Source organism: Ursus arctos, unplaced genomic scaffold (assembly GCF_023065955.2).
Source record: "Ursus arctos isolate Adak ecotype North America unplaced genomic scaffold, UrsArc2.0 scaffold_6, whole genome shotgun sequence".
NCBI lineage: Eukaryota > Metazoa > Chordata > Mammalia > Carnivora > Ursidae > Ursus > Ursus arctos.
This window is the reverse complement of record NW_026623078.1, coordinates 67,777,744-67,798,058: the sequence shown is the minus strand read 5'-3', so window position 1 is coordinate 67,798,058 and position 20,315 is coordinate 67,777,744. Positions and strand designations below refer to the sequence as shown.

The 20,315-nt window shown below is 35.1% G+C and overlaps 1 protein-coding gene across 4 annotated transcripts in view; it reads left to right on the top strand.

The window, feature by feature from the left end:
- TAF2 (TATA-box binding protein associated factor 2) overlaps window positions 1-20,315 on the top strand; it is an 87,221-nt gene that overhangs the window by 20,614 nt on the left and 46,292 nt on the right. For all 4 annotated transcript variants that reach the window (XM_057307849.1, XM_057307848.1, XM_057307847.1 and 1 more), the window contains exons 4-14: window positions 4,413-4,531; window positions 5,817-5,958; window positions 7,204-7,435; window positions 9,554-9,738; window positions 11,189-11,302; window positions 12,431-12,530; window positions 14,141-14,226; window positions 16,602-16,737; window positions 17,773-17,927; window positions 18,608-18,722; window positions 19,078-19,187. In XM_057307849.1, the coding sequence (XP_057163832.1) occupies window positions 4,413-4,531; window positions 5,817-5,958; window positions 7,204-7,435; window positions 9,554-9,738; window positions 11,189-11,302; window positions 12,431-12,530; window positions 14,141-14,226; window positions 16,602-16,737; window positions 17,773-17,927; window positions 18,608-18,722; window positions 19,078-19,187 (1,494 nt within the window). The remainder of the gene's footprint in view (window positions 1-4,412; window positions 4,532-5,816; window positions 5,959-7,203; window positions 7,436-9,553; window positions 9,739-11,188; window positions 11,303-12,430; window positions 12,531-14,140; window positions 14,227-16,601; window positions 16,738-17,772; window positions 17,928-18,607; window positions 18,723-19,077; window positions 19,188-20,315) is intronic.

Sequence of the window (20,315 nt, the reverse complement as noted above, 5' to 3'; positions counted from 1 at the left end):
GCATCCTTGTCGTATTCCTAATCTTAAGGGAAAGGCTTCCAGCTTTTCCCCGTTGAGAACGATATTTGCTCTAGGCTTTTCATAGATGGTTTATATGAAATTGAGGAATGTACCCTCTATCCCTACACTCTGAAGGGTTTTAATCAGGAAAGGATGCTGTATTCTGTCAAATGCTTTTTCTGCATCAATTGAGAGGATCATATGGTTCTTGATTCTTTTCTTGTTGATATGATCTATCACACTGATAGATTTGCGAATGTTGAACCACCCTTGCATCCCAGGGATGAATCCCACTTGGTCATCATGGATAATCCTTTTAATGTACTGTTGGATCCTATTAGCTAGGATCTTGTTGAGAATTTTGGTGTCCATATTCATTAGGGTTAGTAATTCTTCTTTTTGATGGGGTCTTTGCCTGGTTTGGGGAGCAAGGTAATACTGGCCTCATAGAATGAGTTTGGTAGTTTTCCTTCTGTTTCTATTTTTTGAAACAGCTTCAGGAGAATAGGTATTATTTCTTCTTTGAATGTTTCATAGAATTCCCCGGGGAATCTGTCAGGCCCTGGACTCTTGTTTTTGGGGAGGTTTTTGATCACTGCTTCAATCTCTTCATAATTAATCGGTCTGTTTAATCACTTTCTTCCTGTTTCAGTCTTGGTAGTTTATAGGTTTCCAGGAAGGCATCCATTTCTTCCAGGTTGTTTAATTTATTGGCATAAAGCTGTTGATAAAAGTTGCTAATGCTCCTTCCTATTTCATTGGTGTTGGTTGTGACCTCTTCCCTTTCATTCATAATTTTATTAATTTGGGTCCTTTCTCTATTCTTTTGAATACGTCTGGCCAGTGGCTTATTGATCTTATTTATTCTTTCAAAGAATCAGCTTCTAGTTCTGTTGATCTGCTCTACTGTGCTCCTGGTTTCCAATTCATTGATCTCTGCTCTAATCTTGATTAGCTGCTTTCTCGTGAGTGGGTTAGGCCTGTTCTTCTGTTCCTGTTCCAGCTTCTTGAGGTGAGAATATAAAAACTGGAATTTGGATTTTTCTGTTCTTTTGAGTGAGGCTTGGATGGCTATGTATTTTCCCCTTAGGACTGCCTTTGCAGTGTCCCATAGGTTTTGGACCAATGTGCTTTCATTCTTGTTGGTCTCCATAAATTATTTAAATTGATTTTTAATTTTCTGGTTTACCCAATCATTCTTGAGCAGGATGGTTCTTAGTTTCCAAGTGTTTGAGTTTCTTCCAAATTTTTCCTTGTGATTGAGTTCCAATTTCAAAGCATTGTGGTCTGAGAATATGCAGGGAATAATTTCAGTCTTTTGGTATCGGTTGAGGCCTGTTTTGTGACCCAGTATATGGTCTATTCTGGAGAAAGTTCCATGTGCATTCAAAAAGAATGAGTATTCTGTTGTTCTGGGGTGTAGTGTTCTGTATATATCTATAAGGTCCATCTGGTCCAGTATGTCATTCAAAGCTCGTTTCTTTGTTGATTTTCTGCTTAGGTGATCTGTCTGTTGCTGACAGCGGAGTGTTGAGGTCCCCTACTATTAACGTATTATTATGTATATGTCTCTTTATTCTGGTTAAGAGTTGGCTTGTGTATCTAGTTGCTCCCCTATCGGGGGCATAGATATTTATAATTGTCATATCCACTTGTTGGATACATCCTATAAGAATAATATAGTGTCTTTCTGTATCTCTAAGTACAGTCTTTAGTTTAAAATCTTATCTGTCTGATATGAGAAATGCTATCCCAGCTTTCTTCTCAGGTCTATTGGCATGAAAAATGGTTTTCCATCCCTTTACTTTCAGTCTGGATGTATCTTTAGGTTCAAGATGAGTCTCTTGTGGACAGGAAATGGATGGGTCATGTCTTATTATCCAATCTGCAACCCTGTGGCATTTATGGGAGCATTTAGGCCCTTCACATTGAGAGTGATTATTGAGAGAGATGAATTTAATGATGTCATGTTGCCTGTGAAGTCTTTGTTTCTATAGATTGTAAATTTCTGTTCTGTATCACTCTTGGGGCCTTTTTACTTTTATAGAACCCCCCTTAATATCTCCTGTAGGGCTGATTTGGTGGTTACGAATTCGGTCAGTTTCTGCCGATCCTGCAAGGTCCTTATCTCTCCATCAATTCGGAGTGACAGCCTTGCTGGATGAAGAATCCTTGGCTGCATGTTCTTCTTGGATAGAGCTTTGAAAATACCCTGCCAACCCTTCCTATCTTGCCAGGTCTGTGTAGACAGGTCTGACGTTATTCTGATATTTTTACCTCCGTACGTAAGGAATCTCTTCACCCTGGCCACTTTCAATACTGTATCCTTGGATCTAATATTTGCAAATTGCACTATGACATGACATGGAGTAGGTTTGCTGTGATTCTCCTTGGGAGGGGTCCTCTCTGCCTCTTGGACACGAATGCTTGTTTCCTTTGCCAGATTAGGGAAGTTTTCAGCTACAATTTGTTCAAATATCTCTTCTAGACCTCTCTCTTTCTCCACCCCCTTGGGGATGCTGATGATTCTGACATTGGAACGTTTCATTGAGTCAGTAATCTCCCGTAATCTACATTCTTGAGATTGGATTTTTTTGAGCCAAGTTTGTGTTTTAACTTTCTCTTCTACCATCCCATCCTCCAATTCACTAATTCGTTCTGCCTCATTTACCCTGGCCGTCAGAGCATCTAGTTTAGACTGCCTTTGATTCATAGCATTTTAATTTCTGCCAGATTCGCTCTCATTTCCACCCTTAGAGATTCTATATTCTCATTAATATTTTTGTTAATATTTTTTTCAAGTATACACATCATCTTGACCATTGTTACTCTGAACTCCATTTCTGACAATTTGGTTATATCCATATCCATCATTTCTGTGGCAGAGGCCACAGTCTCTGTCTCCTTTCTTTGCTGAGGGTTTCTCCTCCTCATAATTCTGATGAGGAGAGGTTGCGGGGATGCCCTGAGCACAAATTATTGACCAGGACCCAGGCAGTGTGCACTTGTTTTATAGGGACCTTAGGGATGTGGGCTTCTTGATTTTTCAGCCTGCCTTCTGGGTGGAGGGGCCTGCTGCGTTGATACTCAGGCAACCCTATTTGGGTAGAGTTGCCCTGTCCCCTGTGAGGGGGAATGGGGATGGGCACAATGTGAGCCGGTATTTTCAGGCTTTTGTTCTCTGGCGGCTTTCCCTGGCGGTGTTCTGTGACTCTTCTTAGAGTCAGAGCAGCAGTGGCCAAATCCTAGCCTCTGTCTCAGAACAGAGAGATCGCAGTCCGCTCTCCACTGAGCTCTCTTGGCCACTTTAACTCTGTTTCTGTCGGTGCTGCCAAAAACCCTGCAGTGTACCAGGTTTTGCGCCCCACAGCCAATGTCTCAGCCCTCACTTCCAGGGCCGGCATGTCTTGTCCTTTGTGCTTCTAACACTGCCAGCCGACCCCAGTTCCCGCACATGCTCCCGAGCTCCTGGTTTCAGTCCGGTTCCAGTGAGCGCTCCGGAGCTCCGGTTTTCAGTCTGGTTGTGCGAGTGCTCCCGAGCTCCTGGTTTCAGTCTAGTTTGAGTGTGCGCTCTGGAGCTCCGGTTTTGTTTGGACGCGCGTGCGCTCCTGAGCTCCTGGTTTTAGTCCGGTTCCAGTGAGCGTTCCAGAGCTCCGGTTTTCGGGTTTCAGGTCGCACGCATGTTCCCAGGCTCACAGTGTCCGTCTCAGTCTGCTTTCTCGCGGGTGTTGGTCCGGGAATCCGGCCCCCTCCCTGGTGCAGGTGGCTACTGCTTCCCAGTGCCCGAGCATGGCGGCTCCCTCCCCCTTCCATTTATCTTCCGATATCTGTGCGTGGATTCATGGTTCCCCACTTCATACCTCAATATTCAGCACTGGAGATGTTCTTTTGTAGAGATCCAGATGTATCTTCCTGCGTCTCAGGCTGATTCCGTGGGTTTTCAGGATGGTCTGGTACATATCCAGCTCGACTTGGGACCAGCTGAAAAAGGGGTCCCATATTCCTCTGCCATCTTTTCTCCTGGTCTAAACATCTTAATTTCTGTCAGATCATAGAGCTTGTGAATCCATTGAAATTTTTGCCGGATTGATATAGAATAATTATTTCTTCAATTCTACATATATTCTTTCACTTCCATCAGGAAAGTGTAGTGGCTTTGGCATTCCAAAATTAATGAAGGATATGATAATCATAATATCATGGCATTGGCGAGTAGACTGTGTATGACATTGCATCTGTTATTTAATAGGTTTCGTCATGATGGGTAGAGTAATAGTTACTTGCCTAAAAAATAGTCTCATAGATTACACAAAATTATATAATACATAACAAATGCTACCAAATATTTAAGAAAATACTTTGTGAAATGTTTGACTTATTATTAAAACAGGCTGTTTTTTTGTTTTTTCCAGGAGAAATCTAAATTATTTTTCCAATGCTTACGCAGCTGCAGTTAGTGCTGTGGATCCTGATGCAGGAAATGGAGAACTTTGCATTAAGGTTCCATCAGAGTTGTGGAAACACGTTGATGGTAAAGTACCAAAAATATATTGACTGGACAGTAAAATCATGTTAGACTCAGTGACTGAACACTTTTACATGAAAATTAATGATGTCATAATTGTAAATTAATAAGTTGAAATATACAGAAGTTGGAAGCTCTTTTTTTTCATAAGGATCACTGGTTAATAGGAAAATAGCAATTAAGGGCTGTGACAAAACAACTCATTCACTGTTTTTTTTAAAGTGAGAGTTATAAAAAAAAATTGGATCATTGGAATAATTTTGTCAAGAGTTAAGAACCCATGCAGTGTCAAAGCAGTTTAGAATTATAGCATTTCATAGCAAGAAGAATCCTAAAAAAAATCACCTGGTTCAATTCCTTCCTTTTACAGAAGAGTAATCTGAAGTCCAGACAGTGAGTGACCTATTGAAGGTCACTAATTAGTAGTTGAGTCAGTGCTAGAACATAGGGTTCTGTGTTTTGCACTTTTGAGCACACTCTGTCCTATTATTTCTAAATTTTCATTTTCCCTTGTATAAAGCCACAGCCATTATAATTACTATATATAACTTGTCTACCTTTATTTAGCCAATAACGAAGATAAAGAAGTAAGAAACTTTTTGTTTTGCTTTTACCTTTTTTTTTTTTTTTAAATAGTTTATGTGTTTGGGGGCGATTTTTCTTGAGAAGAGTTGCCCAATTTAGGAGACAGGCATAGAAGGCTATCATTTCATGTTCAGGGATTGGAGACAGTCCATATGGTTGTAGTGTTTTGAGGGAAATGAAAAGAAACCTCTTTTAATCTTATGAAATCAACATGTACTTGTTATGTAGAAATTAAAGATAATATAATAAATAATGCATTATGTAAATTCTCAGCTTTTCCCACTCACCCCTCACTCCTATTCCCCAAAGTCAACTAGGGTTAACAATCTGGGGGTCATTTTAAGTCCTTATTTTTCAGGTTTTGCATTGAATCTAGTTTTGAACTTTTTTCTTTATGCAGTGTATCATTGTCAGAAATGTTGGGAGAAGGATATGGCATGACCTGAGCCATATTTTGGGAGAGCACAGCTAGCAGTGATTAGAATTGACTGGAAGTAAGGACATCAAGGGAGGCAGGCTATTGAGTTTAGTATAGATAGAGAGAACGTGAGAGCCTAAACAAGGGTAAGTAGTGTAGGTTTTCATTTAAAATTGAACTTTGATTCCCATTTTATGTTTAGTGTAAGCCTTTGCCCTTTTTATATAGATCACTGTTACTTAATTATATATTTGTATGTCAATGGATGTATATATTTATTTGTTGCAGAATTAAAGGTCCTAAAGATACACATCAATTTTTCTTTGGATCAGCCAAAAGGAGGTCTTCATTTTGTGGTACCCAGTGTTGAGGGAAGTATGGCAGAGAGAGGTGCTCATGTTTTCTCTTGTGGGTATCAAAATTCCACAAGGTAGATTATTCTTATATATTTCAATTAATTTCATTTTTCAGTTGCATTTTTTCTGTGTATATGCAGTACATGTGTTTAGTGTAAAATGAGAAGTGTGAGCTTGATCCTCAAATTTACCTCTTCTGAATCTTGTTCCACTAGTCATTCCTTCTCAGTCCTGTCTTGCCTTTTCTCTTTCCTTCTCAAAAAAGAGACTTCTAAAATCATCTCAATTCTTTATTTTTTAACTTTATACTGAAGTAAAATAGCATACAGAAAATTACACAAATTGTAAGTAAAAGTTCAGTGAATTTTCACAAGGGAACAAACCTATGTAATTCCACCCACATCAAGAAAAAGTTCATCACCAGCATTGTAGAATCCCCCCTCGTACCCATTTCCATTCACTACTTGCTCACCTAATGTCCTCCTTCCCAAGGTTAACCACTATTCTGATTTCTAAAATACCGCAGCTTAATTACACCTGCTTTTGAACTTTATGTAAATGGAAGTTATGCATATAGCTCTTTATATCCAGCTCTTTTTGTTCAACACTATGGTAGTGAGATTTACCTTCATTGTTGTATATAATTGTAGTTCATTCCCAGGCTCAATAGCTCACTATATGTTATTGAAATGTTATAGTATGCATAGTCTCTTCAGATTGTTATTAATAATCTTCAGATTATTAACTCCTTCAAGTCGGATGATGTCTTACACTTCTTTGTTTTGCAGTATCAGGTACATACCCTGGCAGGTAGTAAAACCTGACCTTGATAGAAGGTGGTATAGAAATGTTATGTCTGGCTTTATTAGCACTATTTGAATTAATACAGTGCATCATGTTCTCCAAAACAATTCTCTGACTTATGGATCAGATTCTGAATATTGTTTTTTTAAACTTAATTATGAGCTTTTTTAGTTTCTGGAAACGAATACTACATAAAAACTGACCATTGTGAATGTGCAAGTGAAAATAACTTTTAAGTTAAAAATTCAAAGCTAAGAATTGCTTATCTCTTTTTTAAGGTTTTGAACTGACAGTATCATATGATATATTTTCTTGATATTGCCAAATAATATTTGGCAAAAACTTTCTATCTTTAATCAGATTCTTTCAAGTTATACAGTAAAAAGTTTCAATAGGCAAATAGCTGAAGTTTCTTTTTGCACATATTCTGTAAATGTTAGAATAACTTATAAGTGGGGGAAACAATGTAGGTTACACTTTCACTGTTTTTTTATGCTGTTGATATTTTTTTCTAGATTTTGGTTCCCATGTGTTGATTCGTACTCTGAATTATGTACATGGAAATTAGAATTTACAGTAGATGCCGCAATGGTGGCTGTTTCCAATGGAGATTTGGTGGAGACAGTGTATACCCATGATATGAGGAAGAAGACCTTCCATTACATGCTTACCATCCCAACAGCTGCATCAAATATCTCTTTGGCCATTGGACCTTTTGAAATACTTGTAGATCCATATATGCACGAGGTAAGTCATAGCTCCTTGTTCCAGCCTTTCACCCCTGATAAAAGGAAGGATAGTAATGAAATACTGGGTTTTTCCTAACTCTTTCAATTATCCAGAATATCACTAGAGAGGAAAGGATTCTTTATCTGATATATTTAATGATGTGAATTCATGAATGAATTCCTTTCAAAATGTTACATTAAAGTTTTAGTTTTTTTTTTACAACAGAGAGCTTGGAGTTCCAAAGGAGTTTCAAGTGTACCTTGATTAGAATATGAGTTGATTTATGTAACTACTCTGTATTAGTGCCATCTTATTGTTTGACATATTTATGAATGTTACAGTCCCATCTCTGGAATCTGAAATATTACAATTTCAAAATTAAAGAACAAGATTTGTTCTCACTTCAGCATATACAGAGAAAGAAAGATAAGGCTGAAGCCGAGTTTAGAATTCTAGTCAGCACACTTGTGAAGGCTTCTTGCAGTTTTCTTCTGTCCCATATCTTGCCATAAATCGTATGTTGATTGGCAGACCAATTAATGCTTTTAGGCCTCCCTAAGGATGAGACTTCTGGCGTTTAGGAAGTGATGTTTTGGTTATTGACCTCTCTACTTTTGTACCTGTTTAAGGTAACATTTGAATGAATCTCTTTTTATTTACTCTTGGTCCCTAACATTTTCAATTTTAGATTTTTATTTCTTAGTATAAAACTAATATATACATGTGACCATGTATGTCTCAATGGTGTTTCTTTCTGTTATGCGAGCAAAAAATTGAGAGCAGTTAGGTTTAGACTGTCAGGAAGCTCCTCAGTCTGTTCTTGCATTTGCTTTCCTGAAATTCACAAGATTTATAAAGTCACTTGTGGAAAATATTCAAGATATTTTATGAATGGTTTTGCTTTTGCTGGCTTGACAGTGACTCTTAAAAGTATATTCGCTGATAAGATTGGCAGAGAATTTTATTATCTTTGGTAAGTGGTTAGCTGTAAAATCAGCATTTGATTAGTACCTACTTTGTATTTTGGAAGAATTTTTTTTCCCCACTCAAGCCATTGGATGGGAGAAAGGTAAATGATAGTTAAGAAGTATTTTTCTTGAATACTTAGAGCCTACTTTGTCCTTCTCTGTCTCAGATAGTTTTTATTGCATTATCAGATTTGCTATCATGTAGGTTTTTCTAAAAATCAATCTTTTTTTGATTAATAGTATTTTGGGTTTTGTTTGTGTACCAAGAAGAGTGCTAATTATGATGCACTTTGGGCCCTTGACCGTTAATCATACATAGATCCTCATCACTCATGTATGTTAGTCTATAATCTGTTCCAACACTGTTAGAAGAATAATTTTTTTCATACATTAAAAACTTTCCTTGCCTCCACAGTCCTGCAACAATCAGAACTCTTTAGTATGACTTTCAGAATCTTCTAGAATTTGGCCCTAATTTTCCTTTCTACCTTTTTTCTCCATTACTTTCCTGTTTGTTATATTTGATATAATTACTTAGATTTTTCTGACCATACCATATTTCTATCTTTGACTTTGTTTGGGATGTCCTCTTTACCTCTTCATTCCTATCAAACGTTTGTCCAATTCAAAAGGTTAGCTCAGATTTAATCTCCAACATGAAACCTTACGAGGTTCTTCTAAACGGAGTGATTTCTGTCATTGTTGATGCCATTCATTTGGCACAGAGTCATAATATGGGATGAGATGGTATTTTATATTTGAGTGGTCATGTCCAAGGTGGGATGCATAGGACTATGACAAGTACAGTGTTCTCTAGGTGAGATATTTGTGAATCAAAGGTGGATTTGCAATAAGCCTTGGAAATTTAAATCTTTCTTGTTTTATGTACTTATGCAGAAGGCATTTTAATTTGGAACCAAAGTTGTATTTTCATTGGATCTAAGCTTTTTACAGATTTACAGTCCATCATGAATTTAATTTCCAAGTACAGTGAATATTTTGTAAACATGGTCAGTAAAAGTAATCACACTAGCATTTTCCCTCATTGCCATGAATTTGTTAGAAGGATTTATATGAAGTTTTCCTTATAATTGAGACATTTAGGAAATTTAAAATACTAAAGGTAACATTTAGTAACATGATCTTCTTCCCTGCTTTTTATTTTCAGGTTACTCATTTTTGTTTACCTCAACTTCTTCCATTGCTTAAACATACTACATCCTATCTTCATGAAGTTTTTGAATTTTATGAAGAAATTCTTACATGTCGATACCCATACTCCTGTTTTAAGACTGTATTCATTGATGAGGCTTATGTTGAAGTGGCTGCTTATGCTTCCATGAGTATTTTTAGGTTGGTATTTAAGATTTGAAATGCCCAAATGAAGGTAATGATATGAGGTTATTTTGTGATCAATTTTAAGATATGTTTCAAACTTTTTTCCTTTAATTTAAATATAGTTGATTTTATAGAACATCTAATGTTTTTAAAATACAAAATGTAGAAAAGAGTAAAAAATAAAATTTCCAAGTGACCCAAAACACTTCTATTACTTTTTTCCAGATATAACTGATAGTGATGTTTTACAGATTTTTAGTCTCTTCCCTTTATGTATTTAAAAAAAATCATACAAGTTATATAATAGATGTCTAATGCATTTTTTTCCTAGCATCATTTAAAAATTTACTGATGTTGTCAGAAATTTCTTTGCCAGTTATAAAAGAAAACTTCATTTTTTTCCTTTCTCTTCCTGCTAATTACCGTCTTTATTTCCTTGGAAAGTTCAAGATTTATAAATTTTATGCCTTAGCTTCAATCATTTTATCCTATCTGGGCCTAAATTTTCTCATCTGTAAAAGGGGAATGATAATATTGCCCCTGTAGTCTCCAGAATATGTTAGAAAGATCTCATGGGTTGGTGTATTTGAAAGTAAACAATGGACTCAGTTGATAGATTATGTGACTCTTGAGGTTGTGAGTTCAAGCCCTACATTGGGTGTAGAGCTTACTTAAAAAAAAAAAAAAATTGGGGGGCGCCTGGGTGGCTCAGTCAGTTAAGCGTCTGTCTTTGACTCAGGTCGTGATCCCAGGGTCTTGGAATTGAGCCCCACATCGGGCTCCCTGCTCAGCAGGGGAGTCTGCTTTTTCTTCAGTCTCTGCCCCTGCTTGTGCTCTCTCTCTCTCTCATTCACTCTCTTTCTCAAATAAATAAAATCTTTTTAAAAAATTAATAGTTATTGGGGCGCCTGGGTGGCACAGCGGTTAAGCGTCTGCCTTCGGCTCAGGGCGTGATCCCGGCGTTATGGGATCGAGTCCCACATCAGGCTCCTCTGCTATGAGCCTGCTTCTTCCTCTCCCACTCCCCCTGCTTGTGTTCCCTCTCTCGCTGGCTGTCTCTGTCTCTGTCTCTGTCGAATAAATAAATAAAATCTTTAAAAAAAATTAATAGTTATTATTGGGAAAAGGTTTTTTAAATTAGAACTAGAGCCCTTCATAGGAGGATCAGTTTCTGATGAGCGTATCTGTTTCAGGCTAATGATAATTTCCTTTTCCCCCACAAAAAGATACTTACATTTTTCATGGAAATCAATGGGAAACATTACAGTCCTTGCTTTAGGCAAAAGTTAGTTAAGATTACAGATTTCACCTAAATTTTGAAAAGATGTGAAAGCTTTTGGAAGAATGTTCTGTTTTTATTCTTTTATGTTGAACTTGAATTCCCTTATTTTTAAAAGTGATTATTTTATTTTGATTGAATCATTGTTTATTTCTCGGTTATAATTAGCTATCTCTTAAATTCCAGCACAAATCTGTTACATAGTGCCATGATTATAGATGAGACACCTCTGACTAGAAGGTGTTTAGCCCAGTCCTTGGCACAGCAGTTTTTTGGATGTTTCATATCCAGAATGTCTTGGTGAGTAATTTCATAGTTTATAACCACTGAGATAAAGAATTGGGAAAGTTTGTTTTTGTTTTCTTTTCCTGTATTTTCTTTTCTCTTTGTATATTTAGAGAAAAATAATGAGTATAAGTTTCATCCCAAATTTTTGTCTATCAATTCACTGTAGTTCTATAGCTTTTAAAAGAATTTTGTTAGCAGCAATTTCTTAGAAAACTGAATGAATACTGTAGGTACAAGGCCTTGAATGTGCAAAAAAATGTAGTTAGAATTCTAGTGTCAATGTTCAATGTAACTAGTAATGTTCAAGATCACGTATAAGGCAAAATAACAGTCTTCTACAATAGTAATAATGATGTAGGGATTTTCCTTTGTGTTTAACTTTGTACTAATATACTTGAAAGAAGTAAGAGATAAGAACACTTAATTTTTTTATTAACTTGAGATGAATTTGAAGAAATACATGAAACACCCTTAAGGTTATAATTTATTTTTGTGACCATTCTGTGCTGTATGTAGTACATGAATATTGGTTGGTTTCTTTTTCTTTTTTGTTGGCAGAGGGTAAGTCCCTCTTGATTTGTAATTTTTCCACAGTCATATAGTTTCACTGAAGAATAGTGCCTGGACCATTGTAGGCAAAATGTTTGAATAAATAAATGAATGAATGGATAAGTATATGAATGAATAGATGAATGAATGGTGTTAATAACCCTTTCTTTTTGAAAAACCAAAAATAAGTAAACTTTAGATCTTGGAATCCCATTGATAATTATGCATGGGATTGGCAAATATGAACTTTAAAAATTGAGCAGTACAGTCTTGGCTTTGGGCAAGTATTTCCTTGGAGGCAGATAATATGGACAGAGTTGGCCAGAAGGGAAACATAGGGACATTACTTGAAATAAGATGGAAAGCACATGTGAGGAAGGTGTAATGAATGGGTAAGTAGAACTCATTGGGAGGAAGTGGTTAAAGCAAATATTTTGTTAATACTTCATAAAAAATTATTTTCATTTTTTAAATTATGCATAAAAGTACACACTATAACATGTTCTGTTATCCTCTTTGGCCTTAACTGAAAATTTTTATGATGAAGAGAATTTTTATGATTAAAAGAATATATTTTGACTTTTTGTATAGGTCTGATGAATGGGTACTGAAGGGAATTTCTGGCTATATTTATGGACTTTGGATGAAAAAAACTTTTGGTGTTAATGAATACCGCCATTGGATTAAAGAGGTAAAAACAGCCAGATCCATTACCCATTTAGAAGTCAACAAGACATGTTAGTCTTCCTGATTCACAAGTCACTTGTTCTTTACTTTTCATAATTGTAAAATACCGTCATTTGTAAGTGCCTAATTTTTTGCAGTAAGATGAAAATCACTTTACTGAGAAAGACTAATGGTCTGTTTTATCTAGTTCCATTGTCAGTGTTAACTTCCAAAGACTTTTTTGCTAATAAGCAAGAGAGTATTTAAGCTCTTTCACCATCAGATTAGTCGTTAGATATATCCAAGCTCTTTGTAGTAGTCATTCATAATATAACTCTGTGCTTCCTAAATTTGTTTAGACTTAGAGCCCAGCTTCTGGAGTCAGATTGCTTTTCAGTCTGCCTCATACATTTACAAGCTTTGTGACTTGGGCTAATCTTTCTAAGTCTCATCTTTATAAGGAGAGTAGATGGGGATTATGAGACATCATACATGTAATGTGCATAGTGCCTTGTACATGGTAAGTGCTTCTTATATGCTGGCTAGTCCTTCAGTGCATTTATGTTCTCTGTCATTGTCATGTCTTTTTCCTATTATTTAAGGATTTGTCCAAAAGGAAAAAAATCAACTGTATTTTGCCTAGTCCTTTCTGTTCATGTACATATACATTTTACTCATCTTGTGCTTAACTCCTTCCTTCTCAAGTGGAAAAATTTTGACCTTTAATATCTTTATGAAATAGACCCCTCCATCTTCCCCGTTTCTCATTTTACGTATCTTCATCATCCAAACCTAAACTCAGGTGAGCCAAAAGGTAATTGTAAAGAATTTCAAACATCTAGAACCATACAAGAATTTATACATCTAAACTGGAAGAGTCTATTCTTCATTTCAAAAATTATTAATGAAGAGAAAAAATAACATATAGCACTTAACAATGTTTCAGGAACTACTATAAACATTTTACAGATATTAACTATATTAATCTTCCTAACTACCCTGTTATTACCCCCCATTTTACAGATGAGGAAACTGAGGCATAGAGATGTTTAATTATTTGGCCAAAGTTACACAGCTAGTAAATAGTAGAGCCAGGATTCAAACCTGGTTTTTAACTACTTCACTATGATTTTTACCACTTCTGTATATTGCTTATATATTATTTAAACTAGTCATGAGTTTCTAACATAGTTCTGTTGTCTTTTTTTCACTTTTTTTCCCCACTTTGATCTATATCATATTAGAGAAAACTGAGGAAGCATTAAAATGGTAGATTCCTGACATGTTATCTCCATTTCTTTTTACTTGCCTCAGTCCTCCATCAGAAACAAAATACAGAGAAGGAACAAATGAACTTGGAACACAGGTCAGAGAAGGTTGGGAAGAGCCATTAGGAAAAATTGGCAGGCTGCTGGCCAGCCCTGAAGTCACAAAGGAGAGAAGGCTTTTTGGCTCTATTATTGAGCCAGCTGTGTAGTCTGCTTTGTTTATAAGAACATAAGCTACTTTATTAATATATTTAATTTATTTTAAGAAACTTACATTTTGATTCCAGGAAATGAGAAATCAGGGTTCAGTTCTAAAATTTGATAACGTAAAGAAATTTTCACTGACTCCTATTTTTATCTTTTTTAGGAGCTAGACAAAATAGTGGCATATGAATTAAAAACTGGTGGAGTTTTACTGCATCCCATGTTTGGTGGAGGAAAAGAGAAGGATAAGTATGTTCGTTATTCAGAGGTGGTATTATAAACCTTGTATTATGGGTTCAGTCTTTCAGGATTACTTGGGGTGTGTATTGAGGCCCACACAGGCCAAAATAATAGTATGTAATAATATTGAAGCCACAAATACTGGTAATACTCTCGTTACTCCTTTCCCTACTTTACTATTTTTACTGCATGTGATAGCTACAAATGGATCTAAACATTAAAGGAAGACTCTCAAAAAATATAAAGCTTTACTCTTTTCCATGTTAATTTCCAGATGCTAGTATATTGTACTGTTCTTAGGAAAGTTTAAAAATAATGGAAACAAGTATTTTGCTTATGGACCACCAATTATTTTTTTTAAGTCTAAGTGGATAATTTCAACTTCAGGACATCCTACCTATACCTGTATATCTGAATGGCCACCTACCTAGACACTTATTTATTTACTCTTTGGCTTTTTCCCTTCTTTCCTTCTACTTCCCTCTCTCTCTACCTTCCATCTCTTCTTTCTTTCCCTTTCTGTTGTGTAGCAAGTCCCTGTAAAGGAGACAACCACTTAGAGCAAAACAATGATATTAGTAGGCAGTGTTGTTTATTCTAGTGTCCGTGGATTCCCTAAAGGAATATGGATTGAAATGGACAGGAAAGTTTTTCTGTATTTTCACTAATTGTTAGCTGACATTTTATATTTTCCTTAACTATGAATGTAGGCAACAGACAATGCTGTGACTTTGTCAACAGTAGAAATCATAGATCTTTTCCTATCACATTATAATTGTTAGCAGATATTTTGAAACACTCTGCACTTAATCACCACTTCAGTATTACTGTAATAGACCACTGCCAGATCTTGTTATTTAATGCATTAATAAACTAGCACATATATTGGTATATCATAATTTTTAAATATTTTTATAACTGCATTTCATTATAATTGGTTTTCTCTGTAATTCTATATATTTTATTTTGTGCATATGAAAGCAGTTTCTCAAAAGAGGACCCATAGGATTAACCAGGCTGCCCAAGTGTCTAAAAGCACCACAGAAATTAAGAAATTTGAAGTTGTTTAACCAGTAGCCTTTTCTTTGTTGTAGTGTAGAAATTTGGAGTTAGACAAACTTGGATTTTTGTCATTATTTTTGTGATCTGAGAAAATCACATAACCTTTCTGTGTGTGTTTTAATGTGTAAAATGACAGTGATAGTCCTTAACCAGGTTGGTTGTGAGGATTTCTTGAGATCAAGTTTCATAAATACTAGTTCCTTTCACTTTCTTCTCCTTACTGCCTGGTGTATGACAGTTTCCCAGCATATAATTAGAGCATTACCATGGTGTGTAAATATTATTTACACTAAATGCTTTTACTTTGGTTCTGCCCATTTATTTTGCTCTTGTATGTTTAATTTTTAAAGACAAAAAAAGGTCTAGAAGCAATATACCTCCTTTCCACCAATTCCTCTTGGAGATAGCCATGACCTTTTTTTTTGTATGGCATTACCAAATGTAGTTCAATCATATACATATTACTGTGTAACTGTCAAATTGACAAATACTTTAAATTTTGATATGCCATATTTTAAGGAAGTGTAAGGACTACCTTTACACATTAATTGTGAGAGTGTAATTTGTTACGGTGATTTTGAAGGGTAATTTGTTGGTACCAATCAAACGTTTAAAATAGATGATTTTCAGATTCAGTAGTTGTATTTCTAGCTATGTTGTTATATAGAAATTCTACTTCTAGACATTTGCCATATGGAAATACTTGCACATGTGTAAAAAGACATTCACTACAGCATTATTAAAATAGTGAAAAATTTTAAGTTTCTTTAATGTTCATATATGTCATAATTTTTTTTTACTGGACTGTACCTTTCTTTTAATTTACTGATGATCTCTTTCATCATTTCGGAATTTAAAATTTTTTCATAGTCAGTCTGGTCTTTGTCCCCTGGATTTTATTTATTTTTTTATTTTAGGAAGATTTTTCCCACCCTAGAATTAGGAAAAGAAATTTTTTTCTTTCTTCTAGTACTTTTATAATTGTTCTTGATATGTAATGCACCTGGAATGTTTTTTTGTGTGTATGGTTTAACCTTGGGATATTGGTTAGAATTACATTATTTTTAATGATGAATTTGGAGAGCACTGAAATATTGGCTCTGTTCCTATCTAGGAGCTTGGCATGTGTTTTTATTAAAATCTTTCTTTATGTTTTTTCATGAAACTTCATAATTTTCTTTCAGTTAAGTTTATTTTTAGAAGTTTCCTAGCTTAGAATTTCCTAAGAAATTACTGAGTTATATTATCATGATGTGGCCATGAAGCTTACTGTTTACTTAATACCAATTTGTTTTATTAAGTACAGCTGTTTATGTTTTTAGTCCAGCATCTCATCTACACTTTTCAATAAAGCATCCGCATACGCTTTCTTGGGAATACTACACTATGTTTCAGTGTAAAGCTCACCTCGTGATGAGATTGATTGAAAATAGGATCAGCATGGAATTCATGCTACAAGTAAGTATTAAAGTTAAGGACTTAACAGTTGTAAAGAAAGATATGTTCTGTATATATAAGCTGAATGCTATTCTGTAGAATAGGAGTCAGGGCAGCTGGGGTTATAGCAGGAATTCTGTTACTTATGAGCTGTTTCCTCACTAAGTAACCTGTGCTTTTTGTTTGTGTTTCCTCAGATGTAGAATGGGTATCAGTACTTTACCCATTTAATGTTGGATTGTCATGGATATAAAATTAGAATGTGAGGATGAAAGTAAGACCTAGTTGTACATATGATTTTGTATTCAGCATTATTTAAATATTAAGGATGAACTGCCACTTAGAGTGTTTTCAATAGAAAAAAAAAACCTATCTGAAAGATGTTTATTTTTGCTACTATTAAATTCTGCCATATATTTTAAGCAAGTTTTGGTATAAATAGTTGAGATATAGTGATGGAGGTAGTAGAAACAAGATGTATTGTAAATGTTCAGCTAATTTTTTCCCCACTGTTAACATTCTTACAGGTGAGTGAAAAATAACTTTTTAGTAATTTTTTGAAAGTATTTTATGTTTGCCTTAAAATTAAGTTTCTTTAATCTTTCCGTCCTTTACCTTTAGAGTGGAGAAATACTAATGAGAGATGGTCCATAAAGAAACTTTTTAGAGCTGTATAAGTCTTCATGAGTGTTCTCAACTTGCTAAATTTTTAGTTTCTTTTTAAAGCTCATGATACTATAAATTATAGGTATTATATATTATTGTTATTATAATCCTTAAAAACAGTGTTTTTGTTTTTTAATTGTTTGGCCAGGACATTATTAAACTTGAATTATGTTTTGAAGAAGAGTAATTTTATAGTCCAGCTGTTTAAATTTCTGCGTACTTTTATTGCTAATAGTCCTTGACTAGATCCACCTATATAGTAAGATGTGAAATTATTATCTTTGGAATTGACTGTAGTAAAGTCATAATGCAAAGTGAGTATAGTACAGAATTGAAAACAATGTATATTATGTTATACAAAGTTACTAAATGACACTTTCATTATTACAGGTTTTCAATAAACTGTTAAGTTTGGCTAGTACTGCTTCATCACAGAAGTTCCAGTCACATATGTGGAGTCAGATGTTGGTTTCCACATCTGGGTTTTTGAAATCCATCTCAAATGTTTCTGGTAAAGACATCCAGCCTTTAATAAAGCAGTGGGTGTATCCTTTTCGGGAGCAGCTCAACAAGGAGGAGAAGGAAATAAGGTTATATGTGTCAGGGGAAGGAGGAAAAAGAAAGATTTGGGAGACCAAAGGAGAAGAACTATTTAAGTCACTAAATAGTAGTAGGAATAACTAGGAACCATAAATCATTCCTGCTAAGGTACCTATTAATCTTTTGAGATGCACACACACATGTTTATGCTTGCAAAATTTGGCATATTTTGAATTACTTTTTAGTGTGTGAGTATAGCAATAGGTTTGATGGTGGTGGAGGTAAAATAATCCACCAGACTGGCCTGCAGGATTACTTGTAAGATGCAGTAGTCTGCTTGCTTTTAGATGTGGTAAGGGGTTGGCACAACTTAAGTGGTATCTGGGAACTTTTCAATTTTTACATTTTTTCATATCAAAGCACTATTATATTAATAACCCAATAGAGTGGTTTTGCTTCTTTCAAAACACAAATTTGTTAATGTTTCAGAAATTTTGTTTAAGTCTGGGGAAACATTTTTCACAAAAATTTTGAATACTTTGCCACCTGGTTTACCCTGAAGTGTGCTCTCAGGCCTTGAACTGGTGAGAATGCGTTTGAAAGTTATCACCTACGATAATGAGTCGTTTATTTTGTTTAGTACGTATTCATTTCAATATGCAGAAATTCCTTTACAATTCTTCAGAGACCAAAGTGGAGTGGTAAAATTTTATGGAAGTTTTGCATTTAATAGAAAGCGAAATGTTTTGGAATTAGAAATAAAGCAAGATTATACATCCCCTGGAACTCAGAAATATGTGGTAAGATTTTTTTCCAAAATGGCCTTTTGTACTGCTTTCTTCCCATTTTCAATATAGGAAGGGTTGATGGGTGGAGAGCTGGTTAGAAGTTTCATAATGAGATTTTGTTTCCAAAGGTTGAAATTGAGAAAACACCAAGTGTCAATGATGGGTCACTGAAGAGGTTATGATGGAGATTTCAGGGGACACAGATTATCCCAGTTCTCCCCTCCCTTGGCACCAACTACCTTTCTGTGTCTCCAGATACACGTCTACTATAGTACTATTTTATTTCTTAAAATATATATCTGTACACATAAGAATACATATGTGGTATTTTTCTAGCATTATCTTTGAACACTGTTTCTTTTTAAAGGGACCCCTTAAAGTGACAGTGCAGGAGTTAGATGGATCCTTCAATCATACGTTGCAAATTGAAGAAAACAGCCTTAAGCATGATATTCCCTGTCATTCCAAAAGCAGAAGGTAGGCGTTGAATCATAACTTTAAACTGAAGTTGGTAATTAAACTATAAGTCTCATAGATTAAAATGCCAAAATAGAAATCCTAATATATACCTAAGTTTCAAGTAGAGAGCATGTTATCTGGTACCTTTTTTTCTTCCTTCTATTTCAAGTTGATATTACCACATATTCTTTATTTGCTTTCTGTTCTTGACAGCATTTTTATTCTTTGAATTAATTAATTTAAAAATTTAGGTTTCAGAATCTTTATTTTGTAGGCTCAGGGGGAGGTAGAATAGAAGTTTGATTTTTTTGCAGCCACGAAAAATTCAAGGCAAAGTGCATAGGTTTGTTGTTATTAGTCTCATTGGATTAATATCTGTAGTAAATATTGGAGAAATGATCATTGAATTTAAAGGAAGGAGCTGAATACGTATGTCATAAAAAGCTTCTGCATTTTCTTTACTGTGTCTTTCTCCTTTTCTCTGTATCACCATTCCTTTACAGAGCATTTTTTTTTTAAATTTTAAGTAATCACTATACCCAACATAGGGCTCGAACTCAGAATCCTGAGATCAAGAGTCACATGCTCCTCCAGCTGAGCCAGCCAGGCGCCCCTTTATTTATTTATGTTAAGTAATCCTATACCCAACATGGAGCTCGAACTCACAATCCTGAGATCAAGAGTTTCATGCTCTTCCAACTGAGCCAGCCAGGCGCCCCTTAAAAACATTCTCGTTGTCTTTCCAAAGGACACATTGTCATTTTCCTTAAAAAATGTTCAACTGTTCATCTTCTATGTAATATGTTTTTTCTTTACCGCTGTTGTTTAACTTAGCCATTATAATGCATGTATTCTGAATAGTGAAAGATGGGAACATTTTTGTGCTTTGCTGGATTGTGTAGTAATATCAAAACTTCAGGAACAGAAGTTTTACACTCATGACTACATTGAGGTCGTGTCAGACAGATGAGGATGTCATTTGATTTTGATGGCCTTCAGAAACTTGATTCTGAAATTTCCTTGAAACCATTTTTTCTCTGCAAAAATTCTCAGTTCAGGCTGAAATTTCCCTTTCCTTTTGTTCTGTCTACCTTGGAAATTGGGAACCTCCGATTGCTACTCTTTTCATAATGTTTCCTCAGGGTT